General features: G+C 44.2%; 1 protein-coding gene across 2 annotated transcripts in view; it reads right to left on the bottom strand.

The window, feature by feature from the left end:
- The window catches only part of CD44 (CD44 molecule (IN blood group)), an 86,916-nt gene that overhangs the window by 36,347 nt on the left and 23,134 nt on the right, over positions 1-27,435 (bottom strand). For both annotated transcript variants that reach the window (XM_089677356.1, XM_089677355.1), the window contains exon 2: positions 3,161-3,320. In XM_089677356.1, the coding sequence (XP_089533482.1) occupies positions 3,161-3,320 (160 nt within the window). The remainder of the gene's footprint in view (positions 1-3,160; positions 3,321-27,435) is intronic.

A 27,435-nucleotide genomic window follows, 5' to 3' on the forward strand; every position in this document is an offset into this window, starting at 1 on the left:
CACGACATAACATGTCCCTGACTTTCTCCTTGGTCTTCAGTCAGAGGCCCTCTTCAGGGTAGAATTACTCTCTATCATTCTTCCCATTTCCAAGCCTTTATGCCCCCACTGGAGGCATGTAGGTTTGGAAATTGGAAGAATGATAAGCCAAGCCTACATGTCCCCATGGAAGGCGCTGCATCACACAGGTTGGACTCACATTACTCCAAGACTGTGTGGTACTAACACGACATAACATGTCCCTGACTTTCTCCTTGGTCTTCAGTCAGAGGACCTTTTCACGGTAGAATGACTCTCTATCATTGTTTCCATTTCCAAGCCTACATGCCCCCATGGAAGGTGTCTCATCACACAGGCTGGACTCACATTACTCCGGGACTGTGTGGTACTAACACGACATAACATGAGCACCACACAGCCCTGGAATAATGCCCCCACCACCGCTGGAAGAAGAAGAGGAACCTCCTGTGATGTCAACAGACCAGATAGAAGACCTCAAGGAAAAGGTGTTTTTCAAAAAAAAAAATACAATGGGGCTTTTTGGGTGGGAGGAGGAAGGTGGTGGGTCTATGCCTGGAGTGCAGCCTTAATGTTGTCCCCAGGCACTTATACCCACCTCTCCTTCACTCCCCACCGCTCCATTCACATTCTCATTGTGTAAGCACCAAGTTGATCTAGTTGCAGCTCTCAGATGTCTCTTTGGACAGTGCCTGAGTAGTCAGTTGCCATGCACCCCTGGTGTCACATTGGATGAAGGGACTCAGTCACAGGTTTCTCCTTACCTGGGAGTAGTTGGTATGTTCTATCACTTCCCCAAGATGAAGAGAGCCATGGGGGAGAATAAGGTAAGGCAAGTATAAGCAACTGTAAAGGCCAGCATTAAAGTCATTAAAGCCATTGCACTGGTGCCCCTGTGGCTCCTATAACTGACCGAGATATTTTGTAAAAGCTACCCACAGCTGACTTCTGATGCATTGGGCAACCTTCTTCTTCAACATACTCCAATTCTGTAGTTTGGTACAGTTTCTGCTCTGCGAGGGTGTGACTGCTCAATGTTTGATTATGATTGGCCTACTTTGTAACAGCTGATGGAATTTCCATAATGTCTACCATTACGTTCTGTCATGGTTTCAGGACAAGAAGTGATAGGTCATTTTGTCAATGCAGATAGACAGTAATTAAATCCTGACAGAAGTTGTAAACCTTCACCAGTCTATCTAAAACAAAGAAAAAAAAGTTGCTCTATTCTAATATTCTCTCCCATTGCAGAGTTTAATGCATAGACTGCATTCTGCGGGGGTGTGACTGCTCAATGATTGTTTTTGTACATTAAGGCTGGCCATACACTATACAATTTTCTGTCCAATTTCTTCCCAATTTCCTATAGATTTACCTTCAACTATGTAGTGCAAGGTCCTGCCTAATTGGATACAATTGAAAGTGTTGTTAGGTTTGACCTCATATTATATGGTTTTTGGTAAATCTAAACCAAAAATCTCAAGAAAATTGTATAGTGTATGGCCAGCCTAACTCTGAGGTTTAATCTGCTTATATTTTGTCTCTCCAGGTTATTCCTGTCCCTCCCATCAGAAATTTTTTAAATAAAACCTTTCAGCTTTCAGTACATAGCTCATTTTAGGCCCAGTGATGTCATCACTGGATCTCCATGCTTCTCTATGCAATGTAGACAGGTGGGAGGGGCCAACAGAGTGCTTACATTACTTCCTAAAAACATCACAGTACTTTCCTCAAGAGCCCTCAGTCCTGATAAAAGCTGACTCTTGAACAGAGTTATGCAAATATCAAAATGCCTTTATGGATGGATGCCAATCTGGAGGAGTGGGCATTGATAGGTGGATGGTATTTGCATGAAGACCGCCCTGCATGTGAGGCTGAGCTTCCATGATTGAAAGAACTGGAAACCAATATATGAAAAAGGGCAGCTTCAGCTTCTAATGCACCCTAGGAGAAGCTCACAGTGTGCAGTGAAACCAGAGGAAGCAATTTCAGTAGAAGAGAGTAGTACAACTGTGCAAGACTGAAGAGAAGGCTGGAGGTCAGCTTTAACCTCTTGCCGTCCGCCTGCTGTTTATAAACGGCAGGGCGGTGGCAGTCCAGGGGCGGGTTGCCGTTCCTAAACGGCACCCACCTTTTCTAGCTGTGCGCGCTCCCTGGGAGCGCGCACCACCGCGATCCGGTGCCCGCTGTGTCCTCCGGACACAGTGAAACACCGATCGTCGGACGGGACCTCTGTACGAGGTCCCGATCATGTGATCACTGATTGGTGAATCAGTGATCACATGCAAAGTAGTAAGCAAGATGTCACTTGTGACATCACTGCTTACTACGTGTGAAATCTGTGAATGATCACAGAGGTCACATGGTACAAGGCTATTCACAACAGCCTTGTACCATGTGACAAGCTGTGACCAATCACAGCTCACTCAGTACTTCTCAATGACTGCAAGAATGCAGACAGAGAGAAAGAGAAATGATTGCTTTTACATCCTATATGGGTGTAAAAGCAATCAGTGTAAAAAAAAAAAAAAATCTTTATCACCTCCCACAAGTAGTACAGTGTCACCATGGTGACACTGTACTGCTAGGGTGACAGTATGTAAAAAAATAAAATAAAATAAAAAATAATATAAAAAAAAAATAAAAATGTAAAAAAACTGTTTGAAAATTATAATTTTTGGTTATAAACTAATTTGGATTTTTTTTTTTATAAAAAAATAACGGAATACATTTTGGCCAAGATTTATGATGAAATATTATTTATTTACAAAATTTTATTTAAAAAAAAGCACTTTTTTTCAAAATTTTTGGACTTTTTCATTTACATAGTAAAAAAAATAAAAATCCCAGCGGTGAATAAATACCACCAAAATAAAGCTTTATCTGTCTCAAAAAAATGGTAAAAAATTCATATGAGTACAGTATTGCATGACCGCGCAATTGTCATTCAAAGCATGATAGCGCTGAAAGCTGAAAATTGCCCTGTACAGGAAGGGGGTAAAAGTGTCCGGACAGGAAGTGGTTAAATTTGAACAAATCCAAAGTTGCTAGTAGGGAGCGAAACTGAGAGTTTATAGAGAAATCATTTGGAATAGCTCTACACATGCCATTGGCCAGTTAGTAGGAAATAGTAGTGCTGTACCTGCAGATCTCAAATCCAGAATCCAGAGCATGCTTCACCTGCTCCTTGGTAGCGATGAGGGCATCCAGCTCACCACAGGTTTTCCTGGCTTCCTCAGCGGTCTGATTGTATCTCTCTCCTTTCTCCACATGGAAAACACCCCAGAACCGACAGCTGATAACTGAAAGCAAAGAGACTTTGTGTGACTTCATCAGAAAAACAAACAGGAGATACAAGTCAAAGAACAATGAACAATAGTTTGATGAAGAAATCTTTTTTTTCCTTTATGGAGTAAAGAGGAAGTTAAAGTGCATTTTCACATTTGCATCCAAATTCAGACAACACCTACTTTGTATTTGTTACATTTTCCAATTCACATTGTGCAACTTAAAAAATAAAATTTGCTGGTTACCTTTATAATTGCTTAAGAAATATTACTTGACATTCTGTTTCTGTGCAATGTTAAGGTAATGCTCATCATAATTAACACTGTGCTGCCAGATCTCATTATCAGTTGTAAACTAGATATCTGTCCTAAAAAGGGTTAAAGATATCAAGGCTTGGGTGTTACATTGTATGTTAACATCTGGGGCAATTAAAGGGTTAACTGTGTGCAGTGCTTTACTGTGACAGCACATTGCTCTTTGTATTGCTCTGCTATGCAGGTCAATACAAAGCAGTGTGCAGGAGCTGACAGGGGAGAGATCTGTATTGTTTACATACAGGTCTCTCCCCTGTCAGTGATATTCGGCAAATGCAGGTTGCCGGCGGGTAATCACCAGCCAGGACCTGGTGAGGCCGCCAATGGCCCTCGGTGCATGGGGGCCCCATGATAATCTTGCATTACATCATACTTGCCATCTGTCCTGGATTTGCCAGGACAGTCGCACTTTTTACTAAACTGTCCCTGGATGGCTGTATCCTGGGCAGTATCCTAAAACCTGTACCCTCCTGATCCCATTATTATTATTATGTCCTCCTGATCCCCCTTGGACTATGCCCTTCTGCCTCCCCCCTGTACTTTGCCTTTTCTGTCGATTAGTCTTTGATTTATGGCACATTATCTTATTGTTTAAAATTGATTTTAATGAAAGTACTAATAAATATATATCTAATTCTATCAACTATTTATACTTTATTTCTTGAGAGTATGTGCAAGCAAGCTGGTAGGGACCCCAGTGCAATACTGTGCCCAGGGGCCCATGATGCTATTAGATGGCCCTTTCCCTAACACATGCTGGAAATGTTTGCAGGCCCTGGGTACCATGACGTACATATGGAGTACCTGCCCTCAGCGGCGGACTGACCATTTGGAAACTCGGGCACTGCCCGAGGGCCCGGGGTCAGTAGGGAGCCCAATGAGATGCCCCTGGTACCTTTTTCATAGGCTTTTTTGAGTTTGGGCAAGGACACAGGGGCCCCATGATCCCCTATTGCCCAGGGGCCCCATGAGTTGTCAGTCCGCCCCTGCCTGCCCTCATATAACTCTTTTCGGGGACAAAATACTCCGTCTCTACTTTGACTTGTGGGAGATAGAATCACCAACCATCCTCCCATTACTTTGCTACTCATGATGCCTGGATCCTATAAACAATATAAGAAAAGTCTCCTGGTCATTTTTTGACAGCTGCACATGCTGTGATAGCCAGGGCTTGGCGTCAAACGATTGCTCCTTCTTTTGCTGCTTGGGCCTGTGAAATGGATTCCATCTGTCTATTGGAAAATTCTGTCTCCTGGGAAACAGGGAAAACTGAGGATTATACCTTCTCATGGTCGGTTTGGAATCACTTCCGACATTTTTCAAAATGTACCTCTTATGTATGATACAGGGCTCTACTGTCTGCCAGTCTCATCTAGACTAGTCGCTCTGGCTTTGCTCCGCCATAATGCTTGGGTCCAAAGCTCTCCCATCCCCCTCTTCCCTCTTTTTTTTTTTTCTTTTCTTCCTCTTGCCCCCTCCTTACCTAATTTCATGCTGCACACCCTTTCTCTCTCATATATAGGTTCCTTGCATATTGATGATCTCTGAATGTCTCTATACTGATTACATAGATTTCATACGCCACATAGATATGACTGCATAAATGGCGGAATTGATACTCATGCCATTCAGGATATTGGAAGATGGTCTTATATTAGTAAAACAATAAAACAGTTTAACAATAGATAACAACTGCCTTTCTAATAAATCAGCTCAGTGTTGAAACTTTGAAAACTCAATAAAACAGATTAAACATAAACTTCTGCTTTAAGCCATTTGCCTGGAGTTCAGCTATTAATGAACCCTATCTGGTTTAGAGCCTCTTTAGGCTGTTGGCCTTCTGGGCTGCCTAGTTCACATTTCCACAGTGACCAGCACTCTCTCCACTTCCATTTCAATGGCCTAATTATCAAGCTTGAGTAAACACAATGGATTATGAAAAGCATTTTTTTTTTAATTCAGTTACGCTCAATTCAAGAGCATCCCCATACTTTGACAAGGACATTAGCACAATTGTATGCGACGGACTAAATTATGCATTCAACTCATAGGTGCTGGATAGCACAGTGGCTAAATGGTTAGCACTTCTGCCTGGCAGTACTAGGGTCATTGGTTCAAATCCCAGCCATACCACCTCCTGCCTGGAGTTTGTGTGTTCTCCCTGTGCCTGCATGGGTTTCCTCCAACACTCCAAAGACCTGCTGGTAGGTTAATTGGCTCCTGTCTAAATTGTCCCTAATATGTATATGTGAGATAGGGACCTTAGATTGTACACCCCTTGAGGGTTAGGGACTGATGTGAATGTACAATATATGTAAAGTGCTGCATAAATTGTCAGTGCTATATAAGTACTTTAAATAAATAAATATGTGCTGATTGGGGATATGTGTGCTGTATATACACATAAGTACAAAGGCTATATATAACAGAAGGTTTATTAATATGAGGTTTTTTTAATTACATTTTTAGATACATTTTATGTGTTAATGTGGGAACCTTAAAATCATCTCTAGTAAAAACTTTAATGAACAAATTTCAAGAATGCCAACTATATATCTAGCAAAAAAAGTATAAAGTATAAAAAATGACTTTTAAGCCTGGTTATATTTTATTATTATTCATTACAGGTACTTATATAGCGCCATCAATTTATGCAGAGCTTTACATATATCTTTATATATATATATAGTACATTCACATCAGTCCCCAACCCTCAAGGAGCGTACAATCTAAGGTCCCTAACTCACATTCATACATACACATATTAGGGCCAATTTAGACAGGAGCCAATTCACCTACCAGCAGGTCTTTGGAGCATTGGAGGAAACCGGAGTACCCAGAGGAAACCCGCACAGGCACAGGGAGAACATGTAAACTCCAGGCAGGTGGTGCCATGGTTGGGATTCGAACCAACGACCAAATCATCTAAAGCAGTGGTCTCCAAACTGCGGACAGATGTGGCCCTTTGCTTGCTTTTATCCAGCCCTTGGGGCACTATTTCATCCACTGATACCAACAATGGGGCATAATTCAGCCATTGACGCCAATGAAGTGGCACACTTCCTCCCAAGACTTCCAACAATGGGGCGCAATTGCTCCCAATGACACAACAGATGGGGCATTGTCTATTCCCACTGACCTCAGGACCTTTTCTACTCCCAACAGCCACATTCCAGCCCCCTTAAAGTCTAAAGGACAGTAAACTGGCCCTTTGTTTAGAAAGTTTGGAGACCCCTGTTCTAAAGGTTTGGGTTTGTAATTGTAAATGTAATTTCTTTTATTTCTCTTACTGGATTAATGAATAGTCTGGATTATTTTTCCATTCTATCCTGCAGGTTCCAACACAACAAATTTTATCTGTAAATAATTGTAAATATAACTTTTTTTTTTAATTCCTCTTAATGGAGTAAATAATAGTTTATGTGATTTTTCCAGCAAAATGCGATCTTCCTGTAAAGCCCCTGTGTGCAGCTGTGCATTGCTGAGATCCGGGTGAGTCATGCTTGGAGTAATAAGGAGGGGAAACCTACAGCAAACAATCCGAAGGCTTATTATTTGTGCATAGTACCCTCGCATTCGGACACTAGGACTACGTCCTTCAGCCTTGAACAGCTTATATGAGAAGACATGGAATACGAGTTTACCTACAGGCAATCTGTAATGTAAATCCTCAGAAAGAAGGATCATTCTATGTATATATCATTCTTCTGGGTCACTTCACATTTCCCTAAAGCAGCCCCCTTCCCCCTTACTGAACTGCCTACACGAGTTAAAGGAAATCAGGAAAACCAACAAACCCACCAAAAAAGCATTTTTTTTTTGTTGACTCGCTTGCCCCCTTTTTTTTTTTTTTTTTAGAGTGTAGAATTATTTTATTTTTATGACAGGTACTTATATAGCGCTGTCAGTTTATGCAGTGCTTACATATATATTGTACATTCACATCAGTCCCTAACCCTCAAGGGGTTAAAATAATCTCATATTAATAAACCTTCAGTTATATGTAGCCTTTGTACTTATGTGTATATATACTGCACACTTATCCCCAATCAGCACAGATTTATTTCAAGTATTTTTATAGCACTGTCAATTTATGTAGCACTTTCCATATATATTGTACATTCACATCAGTCCCTAACCCTCAAGGGGCGTACAATCTAAGGTCCCTAACTCACATTCATACATACACATACTAGGGACAATTTGGACAGGAGCCTATTGACCTACCAGCAGGGGTGGACTGACCATTTGGAAGCTCAGGCACTGCCCGAGGGCCCGGGGTCAGTAGGGGGCCCCATGAGATGCCCCTGGTACTTTTTTCATAGGCTTTTTTGAGTTTGGGCAAGGACACAGGGGCCCCATGATCCCCTATTGCCCGGTGAGTTGTCAGTCCGCCCCTGCCTACCAGCATGTTTTTGGAGTTTAGGAGGAAACCCACGCAGGGACAGGGAGAACATGCAAACTCCAGGCAGGTTGTGCTGTGGTTGGGATTTGAACCAATGACCCTAGTGCTGCCAGGTGGAAGTGCTAACCACTTAGCCACTGTGCTGCCCCATTAAAATGTTATGTTTTTAATTCAGTACCTTAGATTGTGCGCTCCTTGAGGGTTAGGGACTGATGTGAATGTACAATATATGTAAAGCGCTGCATAAATGGATGGTGCTATATAAGTACCTGAAATAAATAAATAGTTGTTAACAGGGGCGGACTGAAAACTCATGGGGCCCCCAGGCAATAGGGGATTATGGGGCCCCTGTGTCCTCGCCCACACCCAAAAAAGCCTATGAAAAAGCCAATGAAAGGTACCAGGGGCATCTCATGGGGCCCCCTACTGACCCCGGGCCCTCGGGCAGTGCCCGAGTGCTCAAATGGTCAGTCCGCCCCTGGTTGTTAACCATGTTGGGGAGCTTTTCCCTCACCTCCAGTCCCTATGTTGTAGCATAATGCTTTCATTAAAGCTCAACCCTAGCCAAATTGTTTTTAACTTGCATGTTGGACCTCTGCACAGAGACCACTGCTTCCACACAGCAGTGGCCCTCTACAGCATGCTGCCAGGGACAGGCTTTTTTTACTCAGGCTGTGGTTGCTTTCTAAAGAAAACAAACTGCTAAGGTAAAAAACATTCTGTGTACAGTAGCCCCTCTACTTACCTGCACCCCATCGCAATCCAGCGATGTGTGCAAGAGAAGCTGCTCTCCCAGGATTCTCTCTCCTCATTGGCTGAAACAGCAGCAGGAACCATTGGCTCCCACTCCTGTGAATCATAGCCAGTGAGCCAATGAGGAGAGAGCGGGGATGGGGCTGAGCCACACGCTATGTGTGAATGGACACACAGAGCAGCAGCTCGGGAGCCCCCATAACAAGCTGCTTGCTGTGGGGGCACTTGGCAGGAGGGAGCAGCCAGGAGTGCTGGCGAGGGACCTGAGAAGAGGAGGATCAGGGCTGCTCTGTGCAAAACCATTACACAGAGCAGGTAGGTATAGCACCAGGGGCGGACTGACAACTCATGGGGCCCCCGGGCAATAGAGGATCAAGGGGGCCCTGTGTCTTTGCCCACACCCAAATTATCCTATGAAAAAGCCAAGGAAAGGTACCAGGGGCATCTCATGGGGCCCCCTACTGACCCCGGGCCCTTGGGCAGTGCCCTGTATAGCATGTTTTTTGTTTTTTTTAAAGTGATATTAAAGGCTTTTCTATGCAACATTTTGAATACTGCTTCTGCATGGAGAGCAATGGTCCTCTTCTACAGCATGCTGGTATGGGGAAGGTTTTTCTACTCCTACTCAGCTGCGGCCGCTTTCTAAAGAAAATATTAGAAATTGTAAGACTTTGCTGTTGGGCTTTAGGAAAAAAAACAGACGATGAATAAAGCAAAGATATATACATATACTTTGGCACACCGCCCAAATCTCATTGCTAATTGGCTCTGCATTTTATGTATCTAACTCTGCATCTGCCGTACATGCAGCAGCAGTAAGTAGTATGTTCCTGATTATAAAAGTAATTATCTCTATATCTGGCTTCCCAGATGCTGCATCATTGTACTTTAATGTTTTTTTTTTTTTTTTTTCAATAGATACATTTCATAGTTACTCCTAAGACTTAAACAGGCATTTAATATACATTTGTGGATTAGTTATTGTTACCGAGTATCTGTTTTATCTGCTCTAGCATTATTTATCAATGTTTCACACAAAAGTATTACATGGAGATGTACTGTACTGAAGGTGCTGGTCCTCATCACTCCTCTGTGCTCACACAGGTCACGTCGCTGTTTTTTGTCTATGTTTTATTAGTTCGGCTGCTTACATAGTTCTCTCTGTACTGAGAATCAGGAGGTGTAGCTTGACGCTCCTGGACAGATCAGGTATGTTCCACATAGACATTAAAAAGTGTATGTAACCCGAATTCTATTTTCAGTACGTTTGGCACCAGCCATCCAAAAAGTGGGTTGCACACCGAAGACGTTCAACTCCAGCCAAGGTTTATTGCAGTGACAGCACGATGCTCACTTCCACCCAAAGCCATGCCCTCCACATGTTTTACCCAAAAAGGGCCTAATCATGGGGAATGGTTAAAGCGGAGTTCCACCAAAAAGGGGAAGTTGCTTTGTCCCCCGCTCTCCATTAAGGTTTGGCACCTTTGGGGAGTGGGGGGGGGAGCAAATACCAAATTTGACAGGTACCCGCTCCCACTTCCGCTGCAATCACCTAAGGCGATCAGAAGCAGAAGTTGTCCTCCCTCCCCCCCCATAGTCGTCTGGGACACGTGACAGGTCACAGAAGTTAAGAAGTTAAAGGACCAGAAAAATGAAAACAGAAAAGGTAACTTAGACCTCCTTCATACGGGTGTAAAGAACCGGTCTTTGATTAAAATGAAGGGCTCATTCAGTGCCCCTCTGAATAGCAATGTGCGGCACATCACTTTTCAGAAGCATTTAACAGGCGGCTGTTCTGTTGATAATTTTCCACCCAGCTCAGTTGACTTTTCACTCCAGTTTTGTTGGGTCAGGTGGTGCAGAAATTGTCCATAAGTTGAGTGCTCTATGGCCAGCTATCTAATAGACAACCCAACAACCTAATGAGCACACAGGGCAGGCTGGACAATGATTTGCTTAAAGCCCCAGTCTGGGCAGAGAAGAAAACACATTATTTCAGAACCATCAACCCCCCCCCCCCCCCCCCCACAACACTGCAAGGGTTGAATACATATTAGGATTAAGGGTAGAGGACAGGGGTCACTGCTGGCAGTGCGGAGGACGGGCACAGTTCCTTCTCCCATCTCCGTATTGCACACAGCCTAGGCAGTGTAGTGGCAGGTTAGGGTAGTATAGTGGCAGGTTAGGGCAGTGTAGTGGCAGGTTAGGGCAGTGTAGTGGCAGGTTAGGGCACTGTAGTGGCAGGTTAGGGTAGCATAGTGGCAGGTTAGGGCAGTGTAGTGGGAGTTAGGGCAGTATAGTAGCAGGTTAGGGTAGTATAGTGGCAGGTTAGGGTAGTATAGTGGCAGGTTAAAAAGTGTAGTGGCAGGTTAGGGTAGTATAGTGGCAGGTTAGGGTAGTATAGTGGCAGGTTAGGGCTGTGTAGTGGCAGGTTAGGGCAGTGTAGTGGCAGGTTAGGGTAGTATAGTGGCAGGTTAGGGCAGTGTAGTGGCAGGTTAGGGCAGTGTAGTGGCAGGTTAGGGTAGTATAGTGGCAGGTTAGGGCAGTGTAGTGGCAGGTTAGGGTAGTATAGTGGCAGGTTAGGGTAGTATAGTGGCAGGTTAGGGCAGTGTAGTGGCAGCTTAGGGCAGTGTAGTGGCAGGTTAGGGCAGTGTAGTGGCAGGTTAGGGCACTGTAGTGGCAGGTTAGGGTAGTATAGTGGCAGGTTAGGGCAGTGTAGTGGCAGGTTAGGGTAGTATAGTAGCAGGTTAGGGTAGTATAGTGGCAGGTTAGGGCAGTGTAGTGGCAGGTTAGGGTAGTATAGTGGCAGGTTAGGGCAGTGTAGTGGCAGGTTAGGGCAGTGTAGTGGCAGGTTAGGGTAGTATAGTGGCAGGTTAGGGTAGTATAGTGGCAGGTTTGGGCAGTGTAGTGGCAGGTTAGGGTAGTATAGTGGCAGTTTAGGGCAGTGTAGTGGCAGGTTACGGTAGTATAGTGGCAGGTTAGGGCAGTGTAGTGGCAGGTTAGGGCAGTATAGTGGCAGGTTAGGGCAGTATAGTGGCAGGTTAGGGCAGTGTAGTGGCAGGTTAGGGCAGTGTAGTGGCAGGTTAGGGTAGTATAGTGGCAGGTTAGGGCAGTGTAGTGGCAGGTTAGGGTAGTATAGTGGCAGGTTAGGGCAGTGTAGTGGCAGGTTAGGGTAGTATAGTGGCAGGTTAGGGCAGTGTAGTGGCAGGTTAGGGTAGTATAGTGTTAGATTAGGGCAGCATAGTGGCAGGTTAGGGTAGTATGGTAGCAGGTTAGGCCAGTATAGTGGCAGGTTAGGGCTGGCTTTGGGGGGGCACAGCTAAAATCTGGGGGGGGGCATAGCCCACCCCAGCACCCCCAGATCCGGCAATGCCTTTAACATCCACACACAACACATTAATCTATGATGCCTTAGGTTTCTGTTCTGAGAGCATGTTTAAGGTGTGCTCCCAGCACAGTGACCAAGCTGTCACATACAAATTCCAGTCTCTGGTTATGACTGGAAGCCAGCGGGATGGACTCTCAGTCATGTGACTACTGCGACAGCCAATCACAGTGTTCACATTTCTTGAAGTCCTTCCTTGCCCCCTCATGTAAAGACCCAGTTTAAGGGCTGTCAGGACTGGGTCCTGGAAAGGGTTAAGATGATGTGACATGTCCTTTCTCTGGATGTACCAAACTCCATCTCACCATCACCACCATCTGCACTCAGACCAGAAAGTCTCTGAAGCTGTTTAGTATTCCTCTGAGACTCAGGCAGTTAAAAATATCTTTTCATTTACAGAAGAAAGCCACAATTAATGACCTGACACTGTAGTCTGTCTCAGGACACACGGCATAGCAACAGTCTCTTAGCAGATGTGCTTAGAGCCGATCGCAAGAAGCCGTTACCAGCAAACTAAAAGAAAAATGTTACAGTGTAAACTTGAAAGGAAGGAAGCTGATAGATTCTGTGCTGGGTGGGATCTGTATGAACTAGACCAGTTTCAAAGTCTTCTCTTCTAGCCTTTGAAGAACCACATCCCTGCTGCCCAGTCTCAACATAGATCAGCCATTCTCAACCAGGGTTCTATGAGGGGTCCTTCAGGGGTTACTAGGGGTTCCTTGAGCAAAAAATAGGTTCTCAACCAGGGTTCCATGGAACTCTAATGGTCTTTAAGAGGTTTCCTATTGGTCCTTTAGGGGTTATTAAAGTGACATGACATATGAGCAAAGTATATCCGTCTATAGGGTGTGTCTCATTCCAGAACATGAAAGTGACATTTCTGTCTGCTGCTTTGTTCCTCTTTTATCAGCATGACTCACTTCTGACAGGTTTTCCTGACACCATGAGAAAAATGGTGAGAAAAAAAGTGAAGGACCTCCAGCAAATTGACAACTCAGTTTCTCTGTGCTGTGTGGAGGGAGGGGTGTCTTTTCCCTCCAATCAGCTCTCAGAGCTCTACTTACTGAGCTCTGCAGAGTGTAACTTCAGCTCTCCACCTTCTTTTTTCTGAACTCTCAGAAAAGCTTTAAATTTCAGCATTTTGAACGGATGTAGAGAAGAGAAGACTGGAAATAGACAGGTACAACTTACGCAGAAGGATTTGTTTCATCTTTGTGTATCACCTGAGGCCAGCCACTTCACTGGGTATATGTAAGGGTTTACAACCACTTTGAGAGTTCAGTAAGCAAAAAAAACAGGTTCTCAACCAGAATTCCATGGAGTTCCCCCTAAGTGTCCTTCAGAGAATGCCAAGTGTTCTTGACCAATAGACAGGTTCCCAACCAGGGTCTCATAGAGGGTCCATCGGAGGTTGCTAGGGGTTCTTGAGCAAAAGACAGGTTCTCATTCAGGATTTCAGGAAACCCTAAGGGTCTGAAGAGTCTACTAGGGGTTCCTTGAGCAAATGACAGGTTCTCAACCAGAGTTCCATGAAACCCTAGCATTTTGAACGGATGTAGAGAAAAGAAGACTGGAAATAGGCAGGTACAACTTATGCAGAAGGATTTGTTTCATCGCTGTGTATCACCTAAGGCCAGCCACCTCACTGGGTAAATGTAAGGGTTTACAACCACTTTAAGAGTTCATTGAGCAAAAAAACAGGTTCTCAACCTGAGTTCCATGAAACCCTAAGTGTCTTTCAGAGATTGCCAGGGCTTCTTGAACAATAGACAGGTTCCTAACCAGGGTCCCATAGAGGGTCCTTCAGAGGTTACTAGGCGTTCTTCAGCAAAAGACAGGTTCCCAACCAGGGTTCCATGGAGACTCCTTCAGAGGTTGCTAGGGGTCCCTTAAACAAACATCTGTTTCTGTGTCTCAATAAAAACTTATGTGATTTGGATTTTAAGCAGTCTATAAAGGTGATCCCCACTGATATAAGGGGATTCCTCTCCCAATGACCAATAAAATAAGTGAATACATCTCCTGATGGCCACCAATGTATGGGACTACTCCATACTCCACCAGTGTAATGGAGAAATTTTCCACTGACCACCAATGTATGGGGAAATTTCTCCACTGATCCGGTTGCTCTGAGTAAAAACAATGGCTGAAATAGCTTCTTCTGTCAAAGAATAGGAACCTGGAATATTATTTATAAACAGTGCAGATGGAAGAAGGAAAGATGCAAAGTAACACTGTATTTCCTCTGCTTTAATTCATCTGCAGATCGAAGAGCTTCAATCTGCATAGGATACCAGTTAAAACAACCTGACAACATAAAAATAAAAGTTTTTTTTTTTTTTAAATAAAATGTGTTCATATCTAAACCCTTATTAGGGGTTTATCCAAGTCAGCCCTATTCAACTCCATCTTACCCTTCTCACCTTAACTTATATTTTCCTCCTGATTTTGTAAACAAGTTGGCAATGTTTTGAACCAGGATCCTAATTTTATTGTAAATGAGATAAATTAAATCTAGGGTAACACTGTTAAAAATAGTTTTTTTTTCATTTTGTTTGCAAAGAAAAATAAACAAAAATATTTTTGCAAGACAATATCAAAATAAATCATTGTTTGTAAAATTAAAAAAAAATTTAAATCATACATGTAATAAAATGTACCGTATTTTTCGCCGTATAAGACGTACTTTTTCTTCCCCAAAACTGGGGGGGAAAAGTTGGTGCGTCTTATACGACGAATAGAGAGAGAATCCGTGAGGCGCGGCCGCGGCCGTAGGAAAAGCCGCGGCTTTGGCCTATCTCTGGAGCGGTCGGCCATCTTAGTACACCCGGCGGTGCGCGCTGACGTCATCACCCCCTCTGCTCGTGGATCCTACCATAGCGCGGATCTACAACAACAGGTGAGGAGCGGGGCAATGCAATGTTACTGGCTATTATTACTATGTTGGGGGCAATGTTACTGGCTATTATTACTAATGTGGGGGCAATGTTACTGGCTATTATTACTATGTTGGGGGCAATGTTACTGGCTATTATTACTAATGTGGGGGCAATGTTACTGGCTATTATTACTAATGTGGGGGCAATGTTACTGGCTATTATTACTAATGTGGGGGCAATGTTACTGGCTATTATTACTAATGTGGGGGCAATGTTACTGGCTATTATTACTAATGTGGGGGCAATGTTACTGGCTATTATTACTAATGTGGGGGCAATGTTGCACTGGAACAGTGATGGTGATGACGAGTGGGGGGCAATGGTGGACTTTACAGTGATGAGTGGGGGCAATGGTGGACAGTATTGGGTTCAGAATCTTTTTTTTCTAGATTTTCCTCCTTTAAAATTGGGTGCGTCTTATATTCCGGAGTGTCTTATATGGCAAAAAATACGTTACTATATGGTTATATTATGTAATAGCAAAGTCAATAGGCCCATAGCAGATATGTAAAAACTGCTGTGGTCCATAAAGGTTGTAAAGGCGTATGTATTGTAAACAGTTTAGATTTTTTTTTTTTTTTTAAATAACATTCTTGCTTACACCATTTTTTTGTTTTATTCTATTTGTACTGCGACTTTAATTGGACTTAGTTAATGATTTTCCTATTGGCAATAACTATACAGTATATAATGTGGTCCCACAGCAAAAATCATTGTGAATTACTTAAAAAATGTTTAAAGGGACAAAAAAATATGTTTTTTTGATTTAGCCCATTAAAAACCACCCATAAATAAAATATCACCTTCATGTGGCCTGACCCTTTACCCTTCAGATTCATATGCCAGTAGCCCAGATGGCTCTGTAAAATTCCACAGCCTTGTTAATGTGATTCAGATTCCAGTGGATGCCCCGGGGGGGGGGGGGGGGGGGGGGGTAATGACATCCTTGCACAGAAAACAGGTGTGTAGTGTTTCCTTGGCAGTATTAGAGAGTGTTTCACCATCCTCCTCTCCTTTCATAACAGTGTGCGGTGACGCTCACGTGTGAGGATGCACTTATACTTCACAAGGGCTCTCCTTTCGGCCTGGTTTACATATATGCATTTTGCGTTTCATGCTTTCTCCAGTGCACTTTGCAGTTTATTTTGCGTTTTTCTACAAGATTTCTATGTGTTTTACTGCATTATGTGTTTTATTCAGCTCTTTTTTTTGTTAAAGTGGAATTTTTTTTGTTGCTGAGCAGAATAAAAATGCAAAACGCGGCAAAAAAGCACTACCATGCATTTCAGCAGCTCTAATTGTAGCAAAAACACTGCTTTTTGCTTTTAAAAAAGTTCCTAACCCTTTCCAAAAACGCAGCAGCTCAAAAAAAGCATAGATGTGAGCCTGTTCCATAGGAAACCATTTTACCAGCTCCTGCTTGACACATTTGCAGACAGGACATGGGGAATTTAATTTTTTATGCAATCTATATCAATCAAATCAATATCAATCAAGTAACAAATTTAAACAATTAAAAAAACTAATTTGATTCATGCTAGTTTATCTAAACAAATAATTATTTATTGTTTATTTCAGGTACTTATATAGCGCCGTCAATTTACGCAGCACTTTACATATATATTGTACATTCACATCAGTCCCTAACCCTCAAGGGGCGTACAATCTAAGGTCCCTAACCCTCAAGGGGCGTACAATCTAAGGTCCCTAACCCTCAAGGGGCGTACAATCTAAGGTCCCTAACCCTCAAGGGGCGTACAATCTAAGGTCCCTAACCCTCAAGGGGCGTACAATCTAAGGTCCCTAACCCTCAAGGGGCGTACAATCTAAGGTCCCTAACCCTCAAGGGGCGTACAATCTAAGGTCCCTAACCCTCAAGGGGCGTACAATCTAAGGTCCCTAACCCTCAAGGGGCGTACAATCTAAGGTCCCTAACCCTCAAGGGGCGTACAATCTAAGGTCCCTAACCCTCAAGGGGCGTACAATCTAAGGTCCCTAACCCTCAAGGGGCGTACAATCTATGGTGTTTTAGAGAAAAATGATATCAATTTAAAATAGCACTAAAATTATAATTCTGGTACAATGTTCTGGTTTTTGTTTTTTGTTTTTTTCAAAACTACAAATGAAAACTTTTTTTTAAATTTTGCCTTTTCTTAATGCAAAAAATGAACAACGCAAATATGAACAGAAAAAGTTTAAACATTAATGGCTATAAAATCAGAAATTTAAAAGAATTCAGCAGGAAAATAGGTAAGGGGAGAAGGGGAAGAAGATGTTAGTTAGGGCTGATAAGGATAATCTGAACACAGTAACACTCTGGGGTTGATTTACTAAAGCTGGTGAGTTCAAAATCTGGTGCAGTTCTACATAGAAACCAATCAGCTTCCAGTTTTTTTTTTTGTCAAAGCTTAACTGAACAAGCTGAAGTTAGAAGCTGATTGGCTGCCATGCACAGCTGCACCAGATTCTGAGTGCTCCAGTTTTAGTAAATCAACCCCTGTAAGTAGTCAGTGCTTACATGGCCCCGCCAAATTTGCATCTAGGCTATCCAGCTGTTGTGAAACTACAAGTCCCATCCAGGGGTGGACTGACAACTCATGGGGCCCCCAGGAAATAGGGGATCATGGGGCCCCTGTGTCCTTGCCCAAACTCAAAAAAGCCTATGAAAAAGGTACCAGGGGCATCTACTGACCAGTAGATGCATAGCAGACCAATACAAAGCAGCATGCTTACACAGTAAAACAGCACACAGTTAACCCTTTTGGTCCCAGATGTTAACCCCTTCCTGCCCAGTGCCATTAGTACAGTGTCATGGCTTTTTAATAGCACTGATCATTGTATTAGTGTCACTGGGATGTCAGTGGCAGTTAGCCATTCCCCCCCCCAGTGTCAGAATGCCCGCTACAGTCCTGCTATAAGTCGCCCATTACTAAAAAGTAAAGTATTAAAAAAAAAAATAATTCCAGCATCTACACCGCCATTTGTAAACGCTATAACTTTCACGTAAACAATTAATTTACATGTATTGGGATTTTTTTTTTAGCAAAGACATGTCGCAGAATACATTTTGGCCTAAATTTATGACAAAATTTGATTTTACATTTTTTTTTACTGGACATGTTTAATAGCAAATAGTTAAAAATGGTTTTTTTTTTCAAAATTGTCAGTCTTTTTTTGTTTATAGCACAAAAAATAAAAACCACACAGGCGATCAAATACCGAAAGAAAGCGCTATTTGTTGGAAAAAAAGGACATAGATTTCATTTGGGTGCAGCGCTGCATGACTGCGCAATTGTCATAAAATAACGCAGTGCCGTAACACAAAAAATGGCCTGGTCAGGAAGGGGGGTAAATCCTCTGGAGGGGCGAGGGGTTAAAGGCAGAGCCAGCCAGGGAACTAGCATTTCCAGAGTAAGAGCTCAGCAATGTCGTGTTTGGCTGAAGACGGGTTTTCTCCAATCATGTGTCTTCTCGGTGATCCGTTCAGCAGAGCCCCAAGCTGCACACTGTAACAGGATGTGTCTCTGCTCTGGCAGAGGTGTCGGTTTATGAGACGTGAACGCCACAGACCACAAAAGGGAACCTGACTGCTTCCTGAACTCTGTGTATGAGATGTATCTTCCATCACTGATACACATCTAGAAGGCTTTCAACAATTTCGAGAAGTGACAGCCAGCCCCCCCATTATAATCTCTGATTAAAGATCTACACCTGATTGTTCATACGTATTTTCTCATGTAAATCTCATTTTTTAAACCTGCCGTGTTCAATAACGCAATACCTGAGGATCCTGCCAAGGAGGTCCTAGTTTAGGTATTTCCTGTTACAGAGTGAAAATGCCGTGTCCCTCTCTGTCTCTCTGCGTTGTCACCCTGTCCAATGTACCAACACACAGCAGGCATGGTCCATCAGGAAGCCGGTCCACAGCAATGACAATGCATATAGACTGGAAGTGGCTGAAAGAGGCTGGAGGAGATCAGCAGCGCTGAGATGCAAAAACAGTGAGGAAAGGTAAAAACAGTATTTTGTAAAAATAAATAACAACTACAGTCCCTATATACAGTAGAGAGTGGATAATGCAGGCTGCTATATGGAGCTGGAGAGAAAACGTTGTGAGTGGAGGAGACGCTGGTCATATTACATGGATCCCCTCGTCTCCTATGAATGGTGCTCTGTTGCTTCAGAACTGTTATTTGCTGAGTCATGGCTGGAAGAGGGGAGCAGAGGAGCTGAGCTGCTGAGTCACGGCTGGGAGAGGGGAGCAGGGGAGCTGAGCTGCTGAATCATGGCTGGGAGAGGGGAGCTGAGCTGCTGAGTTATGGCTGGGACAGGAGAGAAGGGAAGCTGAGCTGCTGAGTCATGGCTGGGAGAGGGGAGCTGAGCTGCTGAGTCACTGCTGGAGGAGTAGCAGGGGAGCTGAGCTGCTGAGTCATGGCTGGGATAGGGGAGCAGGGGAGCTGAGCTGCTGAGTCACGGCTGGGAGAGGGGAGCATGGAGCTAAACTGCTGAGCCACGGCTGGTAAAGGGGAGCAGAGTAGCTGAGCTGCTGAGCTGCTGAGTTACAGCTGGGAAAGGGGAGCTGAGCTGCTGAGTCACGGCTGGGAGAGGGGAGCAGGTGAGCTGAGCTGCTGAGTCACGGCTGGGAGAGGGGAGCAGGGAAACTGAGCTTCTGAGTTACGGCTGGGAAAGGGTAGCAGGGGAGCTGAGCTGCTGAGTCACGGCTGGGAGAGGGGAGCAGGTGAGCTGAGCTTCTGAGTTACGGCTGTGAGAGGGGAGCAGGGAAACTGAGCTTCTGAGTCATGGCTGGGAGAGGGGAGCAGAGGAGCTGAGCTTCTGAGTCAGGGCTGGGAGGGGGAGCAGGGTAGCTGAGCGGCTGAGTCACAGCTGGGAGAGGGGAGCAGGGGAGCTGAGCGGCTGAGTCACAGCTAGGAGAGGGGAGCAGGGGAGCTGAGTGGCTGAATCACGGCTGGGAGAGGGGAGTAGGGGAACTGAGCAGCTGAATCATGGCTGGGAGAGGGGAGCAGAGGAGCTGAGCTGCTGAGTCACGGCTGGGAGAGGGGAGCAGGGGAGCTGAGCTGCTGAATCATGGCTGGGAGAGGGGAGCTGAGCTGCTGAGTTATGGCTGGGACAGGAGAGAAGGGAAGCTGAGCTGCTGAGTCATGGCTGGGAGAGGGGAGCTGAGCTGCTGAGTCACTGCTGGAGGAGTAGCAGGGGAGCTGAGCTGCTGAGTCATGGCTGGGATAGGGGAGCAGGGGAGCTGAGCTGCTGAGTCACGGCTGGGAGAGGGGAGCATGGAGCTAAACTGCTGAGCCACGGCTGGTAAAGGGGAGCAGAGTAGCTGAGCTGCTGAGCTGCTGAGTTACAGCTGGGAAAGGGGAGCTGAGCTGCTGAGTCACGGCTGGGAGAGGGGAGCAGGTGAGCTGAGCTGCTGAGTCACGGCTGGGAGAGGGGAGCAGGGAAACTGAGCTTCTGAGTTACGGCTGGGAAAGGGTAGCAGGGGAGCTGAGCTGCTGAGTCACGGCTGGGAGAGGGGAGCAGGTGAGCTGAGCTTCTGAGTTACGGCTGTGAGAGGGGAGCAGGGAAACTGAGCTTCTGAGTCATGGCTGGGAGAGGGGAGCAGAGGAGCTGAGCTGCTGAGTCACAGCTGGGAAAGGGGAGCAGAGGAGCTGAGCTGCTGAGTCACGGCTGGGAAAGGGGAGCAGAGGAGCTGAGCTTCTGAGTCAGGGCTGGGAGGGGGAGCAGGGTAGCTGAGCGGCTGAGTCACAGCTGGGAGAGGGGAGCAGGGGAGCTGAGCGGCTGAGTCACAGCTAGGAGAGGGGAGCAGGGGAGCTGAGTGGCTGAATCACGGCTGGGAGAGGGGAGTAGGGGAACTGAGCAGCTGAATCATGGCTGGGAGAGGGGAGCAGAGGAGCTGAGCTGCTGAGTCACGGCTGGGAGAGGGGAGCAGAGGAGCTGAGCTGCTGAGTCACGGCTGGAAAAGGGGAGCAGGATAGCTGAGCTGCTGAGTTATGGCTGGGAGAGGGGAGCAGGGGAACTGAGCTTCATTCACACCAAACTAGTGCATTGCCCTGCATTTAGGAAAAATGTAGGCATGCAGCACTTTTATGCAGTGCAACGCACAGAATGCACTACAACGCACATCAGCACATTGCAATGCACTGTTGTTCATAGGGTTAAACTAGGAGTTAATGAAAATAACAAACACTGTAATGCTTTGTAACAACACATCGCAGCGCATGTGCACAATGCACACAGCGCACAAGAGGTATGCACATAACATGCACATGCTGGTGTGAAAAATCCCTGACATTTCCATTAAGTAACTCAGGGTGTTTCTGCCAGCTACTGTTCATAATATAATATTTCTCTGGTACAGGTTATACATTGAACGCTAACTCCCCATCCATGGCTACTGTTTCCCTTTGCTACGCTTCATTGTGAAAAGAAATAAATATATTAAGCAGAATAAAGCAACATTGTGCGATTCATACTGTGTGACTAAATACGCGCGGCGCCAAAAGTGCCTTCGGCTTGCCAAACGGAGCTGGCTGTGAAATTCCAATGGTTGTCCCTGGAAATCTTTTACCTAAATTATTGAAGCATACTTTTTCTTTATAAAGGACTACTATTCTACTATATACCAGGAAAAAAAGTCAAAAAGTACGTTATATAAAAAGAGAGAAGAATCATATTCACCGCAAGTCTTCACACCTGTAAAGTAACAGAGATGGTTTGACATCTGTCACCAACAGGAGAACTACTACTGGAAAAAAAAGAGACAGTGCACTGCAGGTGGTAGTCACACTTGCATTGCCAAAAAAAATAAAAGTCAAACTAGAGACAAGCACATCCAATCTCATTCATTCAGCAATTTGTGCAACTTGTGATTCCAGGTTATGAGGACTGAGTGTCTCGGCAAGTTTTTAGAAGCTTAACACGGACCTTCATCCATGAACTTCCACTGATCACCACAATCACAGATAAATATCAACATATTGTTCTATATAGTGGTTTGGCCCGCCACTTCCTGATTCCTCTCCTAGGTGAAGATGATGTAGAGATCGGTCAACCATTGTTTCCTGGGATGTCCACATCACAGTGTTTCAATGTGGGATGAAGTAACGTACAATTTCGATCCTGGGTGTGACCTGCGCATGTGAGGCATCTCAAGGCACGTATGCGTGTGAAAATCAGGAAGCAACGGTTATCTCCCTGAACAGGATGTTCAAGATGACGGAAAGTATGCAGAATGGCCCAAGAAGAACATCAAGAAGAGGAATGTAAAAGAAAAAAAAAAATCTGTGGTGGAGCAGAGGTGCCAAATAATACATAATGATCAATCTAAGGAGTTCTTCCTTGGAGTGATTGTTATCTACTATTTTGGCGTCTCTGCTCCACCATGGGTGTTTTTGACATCACATCTCACCATTTTGACAATTTCAAAGTTCCATGTGAACTACCAGATTTGGGTCTTCCCAGAGCATCAACATGACCTCCTAAGACAAGGTTTCTCAACCAGGGTTCCTCCAGAGGTTGCTAGGAGTTTCTTGAGCAATGAGCAGTTTCTGCCTCTCAGATAAGTTCCCACTGACACCATTGATCTTTTTAGCTATCTGTAAGGGGGTATTTCTTCCCAATAGGCTCAAGTTTAAAAAGCATATCCAATCTCATTCATTTCAGCAATTCGTGCAACTTGTGATTCCAGGTTATGAGGATTGAGTGTCTCGGCAAGTTTTTAGAAGCTTAAAACGAACCTTCATCCATGAACTTCCACTGATCGCCACAATCACAGATAAATATCTACATATTGTTCTATATAGTGGTTTGGCCCGCCACTTCCTGATTCCTCTCCTAGGTGAAGATGATGTAGAGATCGGTCAACCATTGTTTCCTGGGATGCCCACATCACAGTGTTTCAATGTGGGATGAAGTAACGCACAATTTCGATCCTGGGTGTGACCTCACATCTCACCATTTTGACAATTTCAAAGTTCCATGTGAACTACCAGATTTGGGTCTCCCCAGAGCATCAACATGACCTCCTAAGACAAGGTTTCTCAACCAGGGTTCCTCCAGAGGTTGCTAGGAGTTCCTTGAGCAATGAGCAGTTCTGCCTCTCAGATAAGTTCCCACTGACACCGTTGATCTTTTTAGCTATCTGTAAGGGGGTAATTCTTCCCAATAGGCTCAAGTTTAAAAAGCATTCTTCCCACTAACCATCACACTAATGTATCATGAGTTGTAGATATAGTACTTTTTAGCAGGGGTTCCCTGAAACCGGAAAGTTTTTTCAAGGGTTCCTCTGTGTTAAAAGGGTTGAGAAAGGCTGTCCTAACACCTGTGTGGAGATAGAAGTATTCCCCACAAGTGAATCACCCTAGGTTGCACATACCACGCATGTGGTGATTTGTGACCTCACCAGTAATGGGTTCTCTACTTTCTTCTCATTTTTTTTTGTTCATTTTTTCTTTGTAGCCAAATACTACACCATGAGGGCTCTCCTGCCTGTTCTTTTTTTGCCTGCTTTCTTTTTTTCTTTATCATCCTCATCTCTTTTGTCTCGGTGCTAAACCTGAAATAAATAATAAATAAATAATCCTCCATCAACTCATCATCATCTCATTGTCACCTCACCATCATCTCATCCAAACATATTTGTCTCAATGAGAACTTCAGTTCCAAGGAAGACAACTCTCGACTCCATGGCAGGGGTGGACTGACCATTTGGAAACTCGGGCACTGCCCGAGGGCCCAGGGTCAGTAGGGGGCCCCTTGAGATGCCCCTGGTACCTTTTTCATAGGATTTTTTGAGTTTGGGCAAGGACACAGGGGCCCCATGATCCCCTATTGCCCGGGGGCCCCATGAGTTGTCAGTCTGCCCCTGCTCCATGGACTAGTAAGTAGGCTTTTTTTTTCTATCATACAGCGACAATTGTTAGAGATGGAATTTAGCTGTATCTAGGTACAGTAAAGTTCCTCTTTGGTCCTTCTAATGATCAATGCCTGGGAGCATGCCACCCATCTTTCAGAGATGAGATGGAGAGACATCCTTTAGTACAAAGTTTTATAGGCTACGGATACCAAGAAATAATATGCCAAACAATTACAATTTTGTTAGAGGTGTATACATCAGAGCAAGTAAAGGGCAAATGTGGAGGCAAAAAGGACCACGACACATGAATGGTTAACGTGTGCCTTTTGGGGCACTAAAACACAAGTGTTTGCGGTGCTTGCTAGAGGTAACAAGGAAACTAGAGGTATTGAGCTGTCATTTAAAATGACAAATCATTGCACTTACATTCATGAGTTGATATGGGGTGTTGGAGGACTGTGTTCACCTCCAACCAAGGACAATATTGGAGTTAGCATAGTCTCCTTGGGGTGCTCTGCTAACCCTATAACAGGAAGTGCTGAAGAAGGACAGCTTTGGCAGGATCGCCAGGTATTCTTTGAATGAAAGCTGCAGAATCAAAAAGATTGAAAGGAGGAACTGAACTCTGGAAGCTGTGCCCAAAAAACACCAGGCAGAGGGTAAGTGACTAGTCCCCAGTATTGCCTTTGATCTCCCTGCAGCTGTTCCTTTCACATTACAGACTTACCATTCCTTATTCTGGGCATCTTGGTAGAGGCAGGGCTTGGCTTCTTCATGTCAGAGCCTCCAGCAAGGAGAACAGTGAGTAGTGACATCAATAAATCTCGCTCCAAATCTCCTGACTGTCAGCAGTGCCTTAGATCACACATTGCAGATGTACTGCTATAAGGTTGTAGACAAAAGAGAGCATAGGCACTCTGACATACAAGGAAGAACTGTTTTTTCAGGAGGAATTCAGGACAAAAAGGTAAAGTGGTTGTAAGCCCTTACATATACCCAATGAAGTGACTGGCCTCTGGTGATACACAGAGATGAAACAAATCCACCTACATAGGTTGTACCTGTTTATCTGCAGTATTCTCTTCTCTATGGGTGTTCAAAGTGATGAATTTATACAGCTTGTCTGAGCTTTCAGAAAGCAGAGGGTGTGGAGCTGAATTTACACTCTGCAGAGCTCAGTGAAAGCTGATTGGAGGGAGGGGACACCCCCTTGACACAGAACAAAGGAACAGAGCTGAGGCTGTCAATCACAGGCTGGGTGCTGGAGCCCCCCCCCCAACTCACCTTTTAGCTCTTCAACCAGTCAGAAGTGACTCATACTCATAGCAGAGGGACAAGGCGGCAGACAGAAGTGATACTTAATGCTCCTAATAGAGACAAGCACACACTATAGAGGGATATGCTTTGTTCATATTTCATGTCTGAGGTTTACAACCACCACTAATTAATATTCCCTATAAAAAAAATGTTTAGTTTAATTTCATGTTAACATGTTAAAGCTTGTATGAGACTTTAATGACTGGGTTTAGGTCTACTTTAATTGCACAGTTTTAAAAACAGATTTGGCAATTAAAAAAAAATATTTATTTATATATATATTATTATTATTATACAGTATTTATATAGCGCCAACAGCGCTGTACATTATAATGGGAGACAATACATGAGACAATACAGTAACAATACAGTGTGATACACGAGGGGTTCGAGGGCCCTGCTCCAATCTAGGAGGGAGGGGATAGTGCGGGAGGAAAAGCTGTGGGGGATGGAATGGTAGGAAGAGTGGAGGAGATCGGCAGTTAGCAGAGGGTGGGGTAGGTAGGTATATATATATATATATATATATATATATATATATATACTCAACAGATTTTGTACTTCATATTTCTCTTATTGTGCAATGTTTTTGTACCATTTCTGCTTTTGTCTTGAATGCTCATTATAACTATAGTGCTGAAGTTCTCCCTGATACATTTTGTTCCAGCGAGTCCGCTGGCGATGAACTCGAAGTGGCATTGGCGCGGTGTTGAAGGCAGTAATCCTGTTTTTCTATCATGAAATGTACAAGTCACTGGAAAACCCAATTAACAAAATACCGTACAAAGGAAAAAGGAAAATCCACCTATGGAGTGCGTGGGCTGTGTCCCTTGTTATGAGAAGCCTTCACGAATAAATGTCACTTTTAAACGCAGGGTGTGGGGAGCTGAAAAAAGAGGACTCAAAACTGATGTCAGACCGCATGGAGACAGCACAGCATATGCACATATTGAAACTGAGGCAAAAGTGCAAGTGTCGCACAAAGCAAACTAATATATATTTATATATCTGTATATATATATATATATATATCTGTATATTTATTTATTTATTTCAAAGAAAGTGACAAGAACAAGGGAAAGTACTAGCACAAGACTGATATACCAATCACAGAATAGTGGCCAGCAAACTGTGCATTTATCCCAGCCATTACGAGTATCGAGAATTGAAATCGAAGCGCCACACCACTGCTATTCTTGTACAGATACAACTTTATTCCATTCTAAGTCAGGGGTGCAATCCAAAAAGTTCCAATGCTTTCTGGGGTCCAATCGCCACCCTTCATCATGGCTTGACTGGCAACAATCTCAAATCAACCACCCCAAAATCGTCACCTGGCTCCCCAGTATCCCCACCCTCTGGATCTCTTCCTCAACATATATTTATTTTTTATATTAATGCATACGGTATATACCTTGTATTGCAGGGATCTTCTGTCCAGACACCTCACCTATTTGTGAGTGAGCTGGTTCAGGATGCTGGAGAGAATTACACCACGTAATGAAATGGCGCCATTCCCTGCAAAGTTTACAGGTTAGCCCAGGGCAGAACAAAACTGAACTCTGGGGAAATGACCACGTAAAGGCAGACAGTACAATTACAATACAATTTAATACAGGAGGGATCAGAGGACCCTGCTCGTTAGAGCTTACAATTTAAAAGAGAGGGTCAGGAGATACAAAAGGTAATAACTGTGGGGGATGGGCTGATGGAGAAAATACATGTACAGTTGTTAGGTGGGGGCAGGATAGCCCTTTCTGAAGAGATGCATTTTCAGGGATTGTCTAAAAGTGGACAGAGTAAGAGATAGCCAGACACAATGGGGAAGGGAGTTCCAGAGGATTGGAGCAGCTCAGGGAAAGTCCTTGAGATGAGCATGGGAGGAGGTGACAAGGGGGCTAAAGCACAGGAGGTCTTGGGAGGAACGAAGAGAATGATTTGGTTGGTATTTTGAAACAAGGTTAGTGATGTAGCTGGAGGCGGAGTTGTATATGGCTTTCCAAGTTGTTGTAAGTATCTTGAATTTTATTTGTTGGGTGAGCAGAAGCCAGTGGAGGAATTGGCAGGGAGAGAGGTGGCAGACAATGAATGGTTGGTAAGTTCTATGAGCCTGGCAGCAGCATTCATGATGGACTGAAGGGGGG

The sequence above is a fragment of the Staurois parvus genome, unplaced genomic scaffold (genome assembly GCF_062004578.1).
Source record: "Staurois parvus isolate SC_StPar_1 unplaced genomic scaffold, SC_StPar_1.0 ptg000184l, whole genome shotgun sequence".
Lineage (NCBI taxonomy): Eukaryota > Metazoa > Chordata > Amphibia > Anura > Ranidae > Staurois > Staurois parvus.